Source organism: Tamandua tetradactyla, chromosome 6, assembly GCF_023851605.1.
Source record: "Tamandua tetradactyla isolate mTamTet1 chromosome 6, mTamTet1.pri, whole genome shotgun sequence".
NCBI classification, from domain to species: Eukaryota; Metazoa; Chordata; class Mammalia; order Pilosa; family Myrmecophagidae; genus Tamandua; species Tamandua tetradactyla.
The window spans coordinates 8171646-8184376 of NC_135332.1; the positions used below are offsets into that span (position 1 = coordinate 8171646).

At 36.8% G+C, this 12731-nt stretch overlaps 1 protein-coding gene across 5 annotated transcripts in view; it reads left to right on the forward strand.

Annotated features, from left to right (window-relative positions):
* Nucleotides 1–12731, forward strand: part of CEP112 (centrosomal protein 112) — a 587527-nt gene that overhangs the window by 373714 nt on the left and 201082 nt on the right. For all 5 annotated transcript variants that reach the window (XM_077163631.1, XM_077163632.1, XM_077163630.1 and 2 more), the window contains one exon: nucleotides 5201–5431. In XM_077163631.1, coding sequence (XP_077019746.1) covers nucleotides 5201–5431 — 231 coding nt within the window. The remainder of the gene's footprint in view (nucleotides 1–5200; nucleotides 5432–12731) is intronic.

The window sequence follows — 12731 nt, forward strand, 5'->3', positions numbered from 1 at the left end:
GCTAGAAGGAAAAATCTAAAATAGTGGAATGGTAACCCATTACAAACTCAGAAGTAAGAACACTAATACTGAATTGACGAAAACAAGGTAGATTTAAAATAAATAACAAATGTAGCATATAAATCTAGAAAGGACCAACAGGACTTAAAATGCCCCACGTTTCCTTTATTTCCCAGAAGATACAAAAAATAATTAACTTAAAAAATTTTTTCAGTGACACATAGGTGCTGAATTCTGTTAATGTTGCCACTAGAAGAAAATATAGTGTATAATTCTCAAAAAACAATTCACCAGGAAAGAGAAGAAAATTGAAGGAGAAAAAGTGTATTCATATAGATTAAAGGAAGGCAAAAAAGGAGGGAAAAAGAAACAGAAAATGTAGGACAAGTAGCACAACATGAGAGAAAAAAATAAAAGCAAATATGTTAGCATATACACACTAATTGGACTAAATAAGCCATTTGAAAGACTGAAGTTTATTTTTTGGGGAGGGGGGTGCATGTTCTGGAAATCAAACTTGGGTCTCCCACATGGAAGGCAAGCATTCTATCACTGAACTACTGTGTACCTTTGATTTTAAATGCAAAATCTATATGCCATTTATAAGATATATCTCTAAAACTAGAGGATACACAAAGTTTTGAAGTAAAAGGATGGATAAAAATATACCATCCTAACACCTCCCTTCCCACCATAAAAAGAAAACTATTCTTAAAATCTGTTGATCTTATATCAAAAATGAGTTTAAAATGAGAATATTAGGGGAAAAGAGAATCGCTTTTCAATAACAAAAATCCATTTAGCTAACACAATATAGAACTGATACGGACCTTATATAACTTCAAAATATATAAAATATATATTTTATATATATGAAGGGAAATTTAAAAGAGCTACAAAGGACAATAGACAAATCTACCATTATGGTGGGTGATTTATTGGACATTTTTAGGTAGGCAGTATCTCAAATTAAAAAAATAAGATCCCCCCAAAAAACTGCACACAAATGTTTGTAATAGCCTTATTCATAGTTGCCAAAAATTAGAAGCAACCAGTGTGTCCTCTGGCAAGTGAATGGGTTAACAAACTGTAGTAGACTTATAGAATGCAATAAGAAGAAATGAGCTACCAAGCCACAAAAAGACATGGAGGAATACAACTGACTGTAAAAATTCAAAAATGGGTAGCACAATACTATCTGATTGTGGCATAATAATATAGGTAGACTGAATGAACCTGAATGTATGATTGCAAGAGAAGAGCTGGGGGCACATACAAAACCAGGAGGAAAGGTAGAAGATTAAGACTGAGACAGAATAATTTAGGAATGCCTAGAGTGAATAATGATGGTGATTGAATGTACAAATAAAGAACATCTTTGCATGAGGGAGAACAGATGAATATCAACATTGCAGGGTGTTGAAAATGGATGGTATAGGGGAAAAAGTACAACCAATGCAAGCTAGGATCTGTAGTCAACAGTACATTGTAATATGCTTCCAGTGAATGTAACAAAGGCAATATGCCAAAACTAAATGTCAACAGGTGGGGGACATGAGAGGAGGGGTATGGATTCTTTGTGGAAGGAAAGGAAATTTCATATACAATATGGTGGTGAAGGCATGTCTATTCATTTAGGTTGGATTGTGTGATGTGTGAATAAAGCTGTTTAAAAATGAACAGAGAGGGTGGGCCATGGTGACTCATCAGACAGAGTTCTTGCCTGCCATGCCGGAGACCTGGATTTGATTCCTGGTGCCTGCCCATGCAAAAAGAAAATGACCAGAGAGAAATAAGTGTTAGAGAAAATGTGGAGAAAGAGATATATCTATTCACTGTTGGTAGGGAAACTGAGGGTAGCACCCCTTTGGAGGGTAGTGTGGTGGTTCCACAAATGACTCTGAGATGTATTAGGGCATCAAAGGAACTAGCGGTTCCTAGTTTGAACTAGGAACTAGGTTGCCATATGATCCTGTAACCCCGTTGCTCAGTATATACCTGGAGGAACTGAGAGTGGGGACAGGTATGGACATTTGCACCCTGGTGTTTCTGCCGGCAGTGTTCGCCATCTATAATGGATGGAGGTGGCCTAAGGGTACAACTGAGGAATGGAAGGGGGAACTGTGGTGTATACAGCCAACAGACTACTGGGCAGCCGCAAGAAGGATAAAGTTATGAGGCATTCAACTAGATGTATGAATTTTAAGGACTGTATGTTGAATGAAATATCAGGAACAAAAGGACAGATATTATCATACTTCAATCATATGGACTAACTGTAATATAAAAACTCAGTGAAGTGAAGTCGATAACTGGAGTTATCAGATTGGGGTCTACTGCGAAGTGTCTTAGAATGTAAGCTCTCACAGCAGTCACATATATTCAGGGAGTTGTAATTGTTATTTCTAAATTATGAGATACCGAGCTATTTATATATAATCCGGGTCATTCCCAGAAACTTCGAGTATTTATGTGACACCCGAGACTCAGAACTCTGAAGCTATGAAATACAATAGTACCCCAAACAGGAACTGTTTTAAAAAGTTGAAAAAGTAATCAGACTTCTAAGTGGAGATATGAATGAAGCTGATCTGGATAGGACTAAGATAAATCAGAATACAGGGTAAAGGATGATTTCGTCCATATTTAAAACTTCAGCTTCTGTGTGAGACCAAAGAAGAGATGTTTATTTGGTGAAAAATTTATATTTTGGGTAGCACATTACGTTATTTAATTTGTATGATCAGTTTATTTGAATACCATAAGTACATGAATCTTGAATAGGGCATGAGACTTTGTTGGTTTGTCCAGGTGTGATGCTTTGATATATCCCAGAGTAATTTGGGCAGTGAGTAAAGAAGTATTTGCAAAGTTCCCTTGGGGGACTGGGGAGAGAGGAGGAAATATTAAACTTCCCCATTTGGAGAATTTCTCATATTCTCACAAGCAGTGGGGACAATCAAATTTATAGGCCAAGGCCTTGATCTTGGGGTTCATCTCTATGAAACTTATTCCTGCAAAGATTAGGCAAAGCCTACTTAAAATTAGGCCTAAGAGTCACCCCCAGAGAAACTCTTTTGTTGGTCAGAAGCAGCCTCTCTCTCTAAGCCAACTCAGCAGGTGAACTGTGTTCTACCCCCTATGTGGGACATGACTCCCAGGGGTGTAAAATTTCCCCGGCAACATGGGATAGCACTCCTGGGATGTGCTGCGACCCAGCATCAAGGGATTGAGAAAGGCTTCTTGACCAAAAGAGGGAAGAGAGAAATGAGACATAATAAAGTTTCAGTGAGTGAGAGATATCAAACAGAGTCAAGAAGTTATCCTGGAGGTTATTCTTATGCATTATATAGATATCCCTTTTTAGTTTATGGTGTATTAGAGTGGCTGGAGGGAAGTACCTGAAAATGTTGAGCTGTAGTACCAGTAGCCTTGATTCTTGAAGACAGTTGTATAAAGTTATAACTTTTACAATGTGACTGTGTGATTATGAAAGCCTTGTGTCTGATGCTCCTTTTATCCAGGGTATGAACAGATGAGAAAAAAATGGATTAAAAATAAATAAATAATAGGGGATAAGGAGTAAAATAATTTGTGTAGATGGAAATACTAATGATCAATGAGAGGGAGGGGTGAAAGTTGTGGAATTATGAGTTTTTAATTTTTATTTCTTTTCTGGATTGATGGAAATATTCTAAAAAATGATTGTGGTGATGAATACACAGCTATGTGATGATATTGTGAGCTATTGTACACTATGTATGGAATGTATGTGTGTGAAGATGTGTCAATAAAAATATTTTAAAAAGAAAAAAAAGACATTGAGGAACCTTATATGCATATTGCTAAATGAAAGAAGCCAGTTTGTAAAGGCTATATACTGTATGATTTCAACTGTTAGACATTCTGGAAGAGGCAAAACTAGAGAGACAGTCAAAAGATCAGTGATTCACTGGTTGCCAGGAATTTAGGGTGAGGGAGGGAAGGAGAGAGGAATGAATAGGTAGAGCAAACAGGATTTTTTAGGGTGGTGAAAATGTTCTGTATGATACTATAATAGTGGATATGTGACATTATGCATTTGTCAAAACCCATAGAACTGTGAGACACAAAGAGTGAAGTATGGACTTTAGTTAAGAATAATGTATCAATATTGATTCATCGGTTATTACAAATATACCATATTAGTGCAAGATGTTAATAATAGGCAGAATTGGGATGGGTGGCTAAAAGAGGAAGTATACAGGGACTTTCAGTCTTTTCTGTGCAATTTCTGTAAACTTAAAACTGATCTAAAAAGTACTTGGTAATTTTAAAAATCAGTAAGATATAGCTTACAACAGCATAACAAAGTTTGGACAGTAAACATATATGGACCACAGCACCCAACAACCACAATATTACAAAGTAACATTCTTAGCAAACACACATGAAATTTTTAAATATTACTTATAATTTGCAATCAAGCAAATCACAACAATTTTCAAAGGATTAGTGTAATACAGACTACTTTTCCCACAATGCAATTAGTAGTTAATAGCAGAAGAGGTAACCATCAAACCCCATATTTTTGGAAATCAAGAGACATGCTTTTAAATTGCTCATAAGTCAGAGAAGAAACCAAAATGGGAGTTAAAAAATGTTTTAAACTAAATGGCAATGAAATTACCACATTTCTAAAACTAAGAAATTGGGCTGAAGCAATATTTAAAGAGACATTTATAGTCTTAAGCTTATAAATCAGAGAAGAAAAAAATGATAAAAATAAGTGAGTTTAACATCGAAAATAAGTTAAAAAGAAATACAATGTAAACCAAAAGAAAGCAAAAAGAAGAATGTAACAAAAATAAGAGCAGAAATCGATGAATAGTAGAACAAAGATACAATAGCGTGCTATGGGTGAGTCTCAGGAACAATGTTAAATAATTAAAAAAGTAAAATTGCAGAAAAACATAATATTCCATTCCACAGACAGTAGAAACAAGTAAAACTAAACAATACTCTGTTTAAGGATAAAAATATATAATAAAAATATTCCAGGTTGTAATTACCTCTGAGCTGGAAGGGAATGGCATGGGATTGGGGAATGAGGAAAGGAAGGAAGGAGTGAACTTTTTTTCATGTTTATTGCCTTTTGCATTTCTTCTTTTGTGATTTTCCTATTCATGTCTTCTTCTGTTTTTCCATTTTTAAAAACAAGGTTATTGTTGACATGGAGGCCCAAGTTCACAAGTTGAAAGCAGAGCTCATTAATGTGAACTCACAGCGGAAACAACAGCTGGTAGAACTTGGTCTTCTTCGTGAAGAGGAAAAACAAAGGACTGCAAGGGACCACGAGATTGCTGTCAACAAACTGAAAGCTGAATCAGAAAAGATAAAAATAGAACTGAAAAAGACTCACGCTGCAGAGACAGAGATGACATTGGAAAAGGTAAGATCCCAATTGGATTTTTTATAGATAATTGATATCCTGATTTAAATTCCACTGCTATCACTTTAATATTTAATCTCTAAAAAGTGGTGAATGTGGTATTGCTTTTCAAGTTTATAAATACTTCAAATGAATGATTTGAGTACCTTGCCCTGAGTGCCACAAAAATAATTTAGAGAATGCCCTACCTTTTCCCTTGACTTTTATGAAGGGATTGTATAAAATATTCCATTCTATAATAATTAAATATACATTGTAATAAAACAGTATTGTAATATTGTCAAAAAGTATATGGATTAGGAATACTTGGACTGTAGCCCTAAATTTTCTAGATTGCCAAATAATCATCTCTAGATTTTAGAGTTTTTTTAAAACAAAATAAAATAATGATGACCTATTTTTCCAAATTATTATTTCAGTAGAAATATGAGAAGTTTCTTTAGAATTATGTACCATTGAAATGAATGTAATATAAAGTTTACACATACATTTTGGGTCGACATTTTCTAGGCACAATTCCATATATTCTTTCTTTTGATAGAGACATTTATAGTCTCGATCAAAAGACTGATACAGATATTTATTGTATAAGTATTTTTATCAGGTAGTAAATGTGAATATCTATTAATCATAACAACTGTAAACTGCCCCTTGAGTTCCTTCAGAGCAGTCAATATCTTGGGATCAAGAAACTTGAAAAAAGTAATTTGAATCTTCTGATTTTGATTACCACCTCTCCCTCTTTGTGATTAAATAATGCCGAACCTTCATAGAGTATACAACACCATGCTAGGGATTACTCCATTGATTTTTTGTGGCCCCTGACCCTGAAGTTTTTTAAAAAGTTTATAGTACCTTAAGTTATTTGAAAGTCAGAATTCAGTATATTTGAACCTTGGTGACATAGCTCTGAACCCAGAAACCAATTGAGAAAGAGCTTTAAAAAGACAGGAGTAAATCTGTCTTCTTCGAGGAAAAACAAGGAAACCAGTGTGGCTGAAAATGAGTGACCAAGGAGGAGGGGAAAAGGTGATGAGGTCAGAGAAGAAACCTTAGGGGATGGGCCCAGGTCATGAAGGTGTGTGTAGGAGGCCATCCAGAGGACTTAGCATCGACTCTGTGAGTAGGAGAGCCTTGGCAAGTTTTGAGCAGAAGAGCAAAATGATCTGGCCCTCATTTGAAAAAGGTTCCTTTGACTGCTGTGCTGAGAATAAACTGAATTGGGGGTACCAGTGTCAGTAGAAAAACAAGAGATGATAGAGTCATGGGCTTGGGTAGTAATAGTGAAGGTACTGAGAACTGACAAGACTTGGGATATGTTTTGGAGGTAGAGCTGATAGGATTTGCTCTTGGTTCATATGTGGGGCATGACAGAAAGAGAGGATTCAAGGATGGCTCCAAGGTTCTTGCTTTATTCAGGGGGAAATGATGTTCCCCTTTGTTAAAGGAAAAAGACGGTAAGTGCAATGGGTTGGGCAGGAGTTCCATTTGGGACGCACTTTGGTTAAGATGCCTTTTATACATCTAAGTGGAGAAGTTAGTGATAATTCCATCAAAACATGACATAATATTTTGATGCTAAAATATATGAAGTTGGGTGCACGTGTGATTCAGTGGTAGAATGCTCACCTTCATTCTACCACTGGTTTGATGTAGGTGGTACATCAAATGAAGGAGACCCAGGTTTGATTCCCAGACCATGCATCCCCCTCCCCCCAAAAGGATAAAATATATGAAGTTTTAGAAATTGTGGGAATTTACTTATTTGGAATAGTCTTAGTTCTCTGACAATAACAGATGAAAGACTGGAATGTTGCCATTTATCTCTGTTAGCTCACTTTTACATGACTCACCTTGGCTTCAGTGACCTTGGCTAAAAGTTCAAAGTATTTCTAAGTAAAGGTTCTAAAATGGCACAAATAACAGTTCACCTTGATTTAAGAAAATTTGATATACTAAAGACACACTCATAAAACAGGTAATTTAGATCTTAATTTCTTGCATTATATATTCACATTTCAAATGTTTCTCTTTTTTAATAGAATATGAACTTTTTCAAGTGTGGATTTATATCCATTACTAAGTGAACAGGTTACAGGTGGTAAAATCAGTGATAATTCATTAGCAAACAATTCTGGAAGATTTTTATATTCCAGAGAGTCATCATTCCAACCACTGTGGGGATACAAGAAAACAAACAATAACAACAAAACCATGGACACTGTCCCCAAGGAGGTTATAACAGTCGATTCAAAGTACATATGCAACTAACTATAATGTGAGGTACTGGTTGAATTTAGGGAGAATTATTATCTGCTCAGAAAATCCAGGAAAATTAACTGGAGAAGATGTAATTTGAACTGGATAATAGTATGTAGGATTTTGACTACTGGATATGAAAATGACCTTCTGAGTATAAGAAATAACAAAAGCAAGAGCAAACAAAAAAGTTTACGTGGCATAGGTTGATTGAGGAGAGTGATTAATGATTAGGCTTAAAGACATTTAGGGAGCATGGTAGGTCTTCAAAACTGTGATAAATATTTAGCTACAATGGATAGAAAGAAACTACTAAAGGTTTTTGCAGAATGAAGACTCAAGATTCAGGTGATTATTGGGAAAAACATTCTTTAAGTAGAAGTAATTGGCAAGGACTGGATTAGTCTGGGTGAGGGCTCTTGGGGTACACTAGAAGTTCATGAGAGGTAGGGATCGTGCGGCCACAGCAAGGGATAGAGGAGACATGTTTGAGAAGGATCTCAGAGATGGGATTGATTAGGCTTAGGTATAATTTTCACTTAAATTGGAAACTTAAGGACAAATTTCTTGTATGGGGAGGAAAATGAATTTAGTTACAAGAAAGTGGAGTCTAAAGGATGCCCTACATCCAGCTGTGAGGTTCACCTGCTAACATGTTGAAGAAAAACTTCCTCAGGTCATACAAAAAGGCATGTGTGGGCACGTGCAGCTGTAGGATTCACTCACAGAAAGGGTACGGTCTGTGGTCTTGGGAGTGAGTGAGGCTATTAAAGCAAGAAATATAGAAAGTAAAACAGAAGAGTTGTGAAGGAAGAACTTAAGGGAATAGCTGCATATAGAAAGTTAAGGTGGAAATGGTCAAAGAAGGGTCATCAAGATAAGAGAAATGTAAGAATGTATTTTCATGAAAATAAAACAAGGTTTTGAAAAGAAGGGTGGTCAGGAATATTACAGAAAATCTGGAAGTATGAAAGTTGAGGAAATGTCACTGGATTTGAAATAAGAAGTCACTGATAACCTTGGACAAAACACTGAAAATGATAAGTGCAGTTAAAAACATAGTTACAGGTCTCTCGAGAGGGGAGGGGCCAAGATGGCGGCTTAGCAATGTGTGCGTTTTAGTTCGTCCTCCAGAACAACTACTAAATAACCAGAAACAGTACAGAACAGCTCTTGGGGCCATGTCAGTGACCGGATACATAGCGTATCCCAGTCTGGACCAGCTGGACCGGCTGTGAGCCTCCCCAAAACAGTGACTTCCCCAAGCTGTGGTGACCAGTGCCCCTCTGCCACAGGCTGCTTCCCAGAGGGGAAAGGAGAGAGACTTTAACAGCAGCAGAGGCTGAGCCCAACCAAATGCCAATTGTGGAATTAATTAACAAATTCTGACTACTAAAAATAGGCCCCCAGCTCAGGTGAACCTGGTCAAAGTGGAGGTTGCTCATTTTTGCCCCGGTACCAAGGGGGCAGGGCTGACAGAAAAAGAAAAAGAAAAAGGAAAAGAGGTTTTTGTGGCTGTGTTTCTACAAAGACTTGACTGTCTTTGGATTCAGCAGCAGGACTTCTCAGGCTGCAACTTCCCCAGGCATAGGCAGAAACAAGCTCATTTCAGGGCTTGTCTCAAGCCTATGCCTTCCTCTGGGGAGGGGTGAAGCCCAACTCAGGTAGAATCCCTCCCTCAAGGAATTCAGACACCAGAGCTTGGTAATTTGAAGCCATTAAAACCAGCCTACAACCTCCCCTCTGTCTCCACCATGCCTCCAGCAGGGAGAGTCTGCCAAAGTTAAAGGTACCCCATCATCTTATGCTGGTTGGACCCGCAGGCAGACAAGCGCCACCTATGGGGCAGGATAAGAAAAACAGAGTCCAGAGACTTCACAGGAAAGTCTTTCAACCGGCTGGGTCCCACCCTCAGGGAAAACCGATGCAGGTGACTCCATCCCCCTGATAGGAGGCCAGTTTGGTCCAGGAAAACCCGACTGGGGTCTATAATACCTACGTAGACACTCCTAAGGGTGGGGAGAAAAAGGCACCATACAAGCAGGACAAGAAACAAGAAAACAAGAACTGAAAAATTCTCCTCTCTTAAACATAATCTAAGCTAGAGGGCCAGAAAAAGCTGAATTGAATGTCAAAGAACAGATAGACAACAAATTCATCCAGCAAGAAAACCCTAGGTAAAAGAAGTGAAAGCAATCCCCAGAATAAACTAATTAAGGTAATTAAATACCTAGACGCCACTAAAAAATAACACATCACACCAGGAAAACTGAAGATATGGCCCATTCAAAGGAACAAACCAACAATTCAAATGAGATACAGGAACTGAAACAATTAATTCAGAATATATGAACAAACATGGAAAACCTCATCAAAAACCAAATCAATGAGTTGAGGGAGGATATGAAGAAGGCAAGGAATGAACAAAAAGAAGAAATTGAAAGTCTGAAAAAACAAATCACAGAACTTATGGGAATGAAAGGCATAGTAGAAGAGATGAAAAAAACAATGGAAACCTACAATGGTAGATTTCGAGAGCCAGAGGATAGTATTAGTGAACTGGAGGATGGAACATCTGAAATCCAACAAGAAACAGAAACTATAGGGAAAAAATGGAAAAATATGAGCAGGGACTCAGGGAATTGAATGACAATATGAAGTGCATAAATATACATGTTGTGGGTGTCCCAGAAGGAGAAGAGAAGGGAAAAGGAGGAGAAAACTAATGGAGGAAATTATCACTGAAAATTTCCCAACTCTTATGAAAGACTTAAAATTACAGATCTAAGAAGTGCAGCGTACCCCAAAGAGAATAGATCCAAATAGATGTACTCCAAGACACTTACTAATCAGAATGTCAGAGGTCAAAGAGAAAGAGAGGATCTTGAAAGCAGTAAGAGAAAAGCAAGGGAAACCCAATAAGACTATGCGTAGATTTCTCAGCAGAAACCATGGAGGTGAGAAGACAGTGGGATGATATATTTAAATTATTAAAAGAGAAAAACTGCGAACCAAGAATTCTATATCCAGCAAAATTGTCCTTCAAAAATGAGGGAGAAATTAATACATTTTCAGACATAAAATCACTGAGAGAATTTGTGATCAAGAGACCAGCTCTGCAAGAAATACTAAAGGGAGCACTAGAGACAGATATGAAAAGACAAAAGACAGAGGTGTGGAGAAGAGTGTAGAAAGGAAGACTAAGAGTAAAGGTAAAAAGAAGGAAAATTAGATATGGCATATAAAATCCCAAAGGCAAAATAGTAGAAGAAAGTACTACCTGTACAGTAATAACACTAAATGTTAACGGATTGAACTACCCAATCGAAAGACATAGAGTGGCAGAATGGATCAAAAAACAGGACCCCTCTATATGCTGTCTACAGGAAACACATCTTAGACCCAAAGATAAACATAGGTTGAAAGTGAAAGAATGGGAAAAGCTATTTCATGCAAATAACCAGAAAAGAGTAGGAGTAGCTATACTAATATCCAACAAATTGACTTCAAATGTAAAATAGTTAAAAGAGACAAAGAAGGATATTATGTACTAATAAAAAGAACGATTCAGCATGAAGACGTAACAATCATAAATATTTATGCACCAAACCAGAATGCTCCAAAATACATGCAGCAAACACTGAAAAGAGAAATAGACACATCTACCATAATAGTTGGAGACTTCAATTCACCACTCTCATCAATGGACAGAACATCTAGACAAAGGATCAATTAAGAAACAGAGAATTTGAATATTACAATAAATGAGCTAGACTTAACAGACATTTATAGGACTTTACACCCCACAACAGCAGGATACACCTTTTTCTCAAGTGCTCATGGATCATTCTCAAGGATAGGCCATATGCTGGGTCACAAAGCAAGTCTCAATAAATTTAAAAAGATTGCAATCATACAAACCACTTCCGCAGGTCATAAAGGAATGAAGTTGGAAATCAATTTTAGGCAGAGCGCCAGAAAATTCACAAATATGTGGAGGCTCAACAACACACTCTTAAACAACCAGTGGGTCAGAGAAGAAATTAAAAGAGAAATCAGTAAATATCTCAAGGCAAATGAAAATGAAAACACAACATATCAAAACTTATGGATGCAGGAAAGGTAGTGCTGAGAGGGAAATTTATTGCCCTAAATGCCTATATCAAGAAAGGAGAAAGGGCAAAAATTGAGGAATTAACTGTCCACTTGGAAGAACTACAGAAAGAACAGCAAACTAACTCCAAAGCAAGCAAAAGGAAAGAAATAACAAAGATTAGAGCAGAAATAAATGAAATTGAGAACATGAAAACAATAGAGAAAATCAATAAAACCAGAAGCTGGTTCTATGAGAAAATCAATACGATTGATGGACCCTTAGCAAAATTGACAAAAAAAAGAGAGAGAACACAAATAAATAAGATCAGAAATGGAAGATGAGACATAATCACTGACCCCACAGAAATAAAGGAAGTAATGACAGGATACTATGAACAACTCTATGCTAATAAATACAACAATGTAGATGAAATGGACAACTTCCTAGAAAGGCATGAACAACCAACCCTGACTCGAGAAGAAATAGATGACCTCAGCAAACCAATCACAAGTAAAGAAATTGAATCAGTCATTAAGAATCTCCCCCAAAAGAAAAGTCCAGGACCAGATGGCTTCACATGTGAATTCTACCAGACATTCCAGAAAGAATTAGTACCAATCCTGCTCAGACTCTTCCAAAAAATTGAAGAGGAGGGAAAGCTACCTAATTCATTCTACAAAACTAACATCACCCTCATACCCAGGCCAGACAAAGATATTACAAAAAAAGAAAACTACAGACCAATCTCTCTAATGAATATAGATGCAAAAATCTTCAACAAAATTCTAGCAAATCGAATCCAGCAACACATTAAAAGAATTATACATTATGACCAAGTAGGATTCATCCCAGGTATGCAAGGATGGCTCAACATAAGAAAATCAATTAATGTAATACACCGTATCATCAAATCAAAGCAGAAAACTCACATGATCATCTCAATTG